Below are 3,088 nucleotides of genomic sequence, written 5' to 3'. Positions count from 1 at the left end.
AATTGGGCCGGTTTCACATCAGATCGCCTGGTCCCGTCGGACCAGCTAATATACGAGCCTAGCTCCTCTCAGACACGGGCCTCCGTAGCCGCGGCGCCGAGCGGCGGGCCGGCGGTGAAGCGTAAGGCCTCCGGCGGCCTGGAGGAAGACCAGATGTTGACCACGCCTCTGGGCGAGGTCGGCCGCTCTGCGTCCACATGACCTTCAAAGGCCGCACCGTCCTCGTACGCTCCCTTCTCCTTCCCCTCCAAAGTTTCCCTGCGATTGTCTGTTATTTTGTTTTACTGCCTAGCTTTTATGCAATTGGGAGGACCAATTATCAACACTTAAAATACAAACGCGTCTCTTGTCACATCGATCTACACAATGGCAGTTATCACACTGTTACATTCGCAGGTATGCAAACTTATCATTGGCAGTTACTTTTGTACATTACATTACTCTTCGCTTGCAGCAACACAAACCTATCAACAAGCAACCAATCTCCTTCACTGACCGATTCCAATGCTGTCCACCACGAGGCATCACAAAACTTGCGGCGCCTAGGAAGAGGAATGGCCGCACGCAAGGCAAGCCAGCACCTTGGAAGCAAAGCTACTCTTTTTCTTCCCCGGTGACGACGGCTTCACCGTCGGGATGTGGGACCCGTCCTCGCCGCACTTCTTGCAGCGGTCGCACTCGTCCAAGAAGACACGGAAAGCGTCCTTGCAGTACTTGGCTGCCTCGGCCACCGTCATGCCCTCGACGAGCTTGTGTGGGTACACGTCCTTGGTGTGGTCTCCGTTGAGCACCGCGGCGAGCTGCACCAGCTCCTCCTGGAACTCCGACAGCGGCGCGTGCTCTGCCGCCTCGGTCTGCCGCAGCTTCATCGGCTCAGGCAGGGTGACTGCACAAGCAACACAGGAGCAGACTAGAGTTATTTAAGCTAGCCATCAATGACGATTGGATCGATTGGATTGGTTGCACGCGGTCGATCGGTCACTGACCGGGGCAGTCGGCGCGTGGTGTGTCGCGCGTGAGGACGGAGTCGAAGGTGCCAGCCCATGCGTCACGTTTGGTCAGGAAGTTGTTGAGGTTGAATATCTTCTTCACGGTGGCCGGGATGGAGGAATGCTCGAACTCCGACGTCGGGTGCGGCCCCGACGGCCTGTGCACCACTGTTCCCGGCTCGATCCAGGGGGAGATGAAGAGCGCCGGGACGCGGACGCCGAGGCGGTCGAACTTGAAGAAGAAGGGCGCGGGGCTGACGATGTCGTCGGGGCTGGGCACGCCGACGGGGGTGGGGACGTGGTCGTAGAAGCCGCCGTGTTCGTCGTAGGTGAGGACGAGGAGCATCTCCTCCCACTGGGGGCTGGAGCGGAGCGCCTCGTAGACCTCCTTGACGAAGCGCTGGCCCTCGGAGACGTCGTGGGAGGGGTGGTCGTCGTTGCCGGGGAGGATCTTGAGGTCGAAGTAGCGCTGCTCGACGACGACGTAGTTGGGCAGCTTGCCCTCCCGGCAGTGACGCTTGAACTCGAGATCGAACGGGTGGAAGTTGCCAACGTACTTGAGCTGACGCAGGTTCCTGCATGCAACGCCCAAGCCAAGCCCTTCGTCATGCATGCATGCGCGCAATTGACTCGTGAAGAGAACGTACGTACTCTATCCAGTCGGATAATCGTAGTGGTTAGAGGTTGTAATCTTGCATTAGTTCGTGGCCTGGTGGTTGATTTGTACGATTCCAATTTGGAAGAAGTGACCCAGCTGTGACATTAACGTTACCTTGAAGGTGCGTGACATCTAACCTAACGCACGACAATACGTACGCATGCTTGGTTCACTTGTCACTATCATCGCATGAACTACATGATGCAATTTTGACGAACTATATATGCTTCCTTTTCCGATAGATTGCTGAGAAAGTTATCTGTGTGTTGCGAGCACGCAAGGCAAAGATGGAGCCGGTCGGCCGACCGGTCAATTTAATTGTTTCTTGTCAACAAGAAGAAAGAGAGAGATGCATGTATGTTTAGAAATTAAGAAGAAGAAAAAAAATGTGATTTTTAACAGCAATGCATGCATGTAGCTAGGTAGATAGGCGCGTGCACGTGCCTGTAGAAGAGCGTGGATGGCGGGTACTGGTAGTAGATCCCGAAGGAGAAGCCCTCGTCGTGGAGGGAGTCGAAGATGGTCTTTTGGGGAAGGCCCGGCACGAGCACCTTGGAGTCGTTGCTGACGAGGCCGTGCGATGTGGCCGAGTGCACGAACAGCCGGTTGGGCTGCGTGGACGCCGGGTTGGACGCGAACCAGCGGTCGCACACGGCGAACTCCCGCACCAGCTCCCGGTACACGGGCACCGCGTCCGGGCGGAATCCGCTCATCACCGTCTCCGCCATCCCCGGCTTCTCCTTCTCCGCCTGCTGCGCGAAGCCGCTCATGGGCGGCGCGGGCACGTCTGGCGGGGTGATGGGCGTGGCCGACGCGTCGGCGAACGCCGTCCCGTACACCTGCTCGTAGATGGCCTGCATGGAGTGCCCCGGGTCCGGGTCCACGTACTCGGAGCGGTCGCTGAAGCGGACGGCGCGCGACGACGGGTCGGACGCGTCCACGCGGTTGGTCTCGGCGCCGGTGACGCCGTCGATGTCCGGGTTCAGCGACTTCATCCACCCCAGCATGTGGTCGAAGGAGCGGTTCTCCTGCACCAGCACCACCACCGTCTTGATCTTGCCGCTCGCCGCCGCCATTTGCATGCTACGTACGTTGTCGATCGACAGTACGTACGTAGTATCTCTTAATTACTCTCTGTGTGTTGGAGCTAGCTAGCTAGATAGCGAGCTCTGCTTGCCTCCTCGATAATTTTGCAACGTATGTATATAGGAAGGGATGAGGAAGCGGGTGGCTTGTTAGCTAAATATATATCAAAAGAGAGAGGATGGAGCACACTTGTGCATGGAGTGTGGAGATGGATGAGCTTCTGAAATGGGCATAGAGATGCGGATATACGTTGAGAAGGACAGCTGGAAGACAATTCGATCATGAAGCTGAGCGGCTTGCATTGCCTTGCCTTGCCTGCCAAGGGTTTAATCACTAATCGGCTTGGGAGTCATCA

At 57.0% G+C, this 3,088-nt stretch overlaps 1 protein-coding gene across 1 annotated transcript; it reads right to left on the bottom strand.

Moving 5' to 3' along the window:
• Window positions 1–295: 295 nt before the first annotated feature.
• Window positions 296–3,088, bottom strand: LOC133913803 (non-specific phospholipase C4-like). The gene is made up of 3 exons (XM_062357071.1): window positions 2,092–3,088; window positions 987–1,564; window positions 296–886 (listed from the first exon to the last, which is right to left on the bottom strand). Exons 1-3 carry the CDS (start codon window positions 2,727–2,729, stop codon window positions 543–545), a joined length of 1,560 nt encoding a protein of 519 aa, XP_062213055.1. The 5' UTR covers window positions 2,730–3,088; the 3' UTR covers window positions 296–542.

Source organism: Phragmites australis, chromosome 3 (assembly GCF_958298935.1).
Source record: "Phragmites australis chromosome 3, lpPhrAust1.1, whole genome shotgun sequence".
NCBI lineage: Eukaryota > Viridiplantae > Streptophyta > Magnoliopsida > Poales > Poaceae > Phragmites > Phragmites australis.
This window is presented reverse-complemented; position numbering and strand designations above follow the sequence as displayed.

Bases quoted from the DNA above. Each gene is read 5' to 3' on its own strand.
- LOC133913803 (XM_062357071.1), bottom strand. From the start codon at position 2,729: ATGCAAATGGCGGCGGCGAGCGGCAAGATCAAGACGGTGGTGGTGCTG. The intron at 1,565-2,091 runs GCACGTGCACGC...CGTTGCATGCAG, and splicing joins CCATCCACGCTCTTCTACAG to GAACCTGCGTCAGCTCAAGT. The intron at 887-986 runs GTCAGTGACCGA...TTGCTTGTGCAG, and splicing joins ACCACGCGCCGACTGCCCCG to TCACCCTGCCTGAGCCGATG.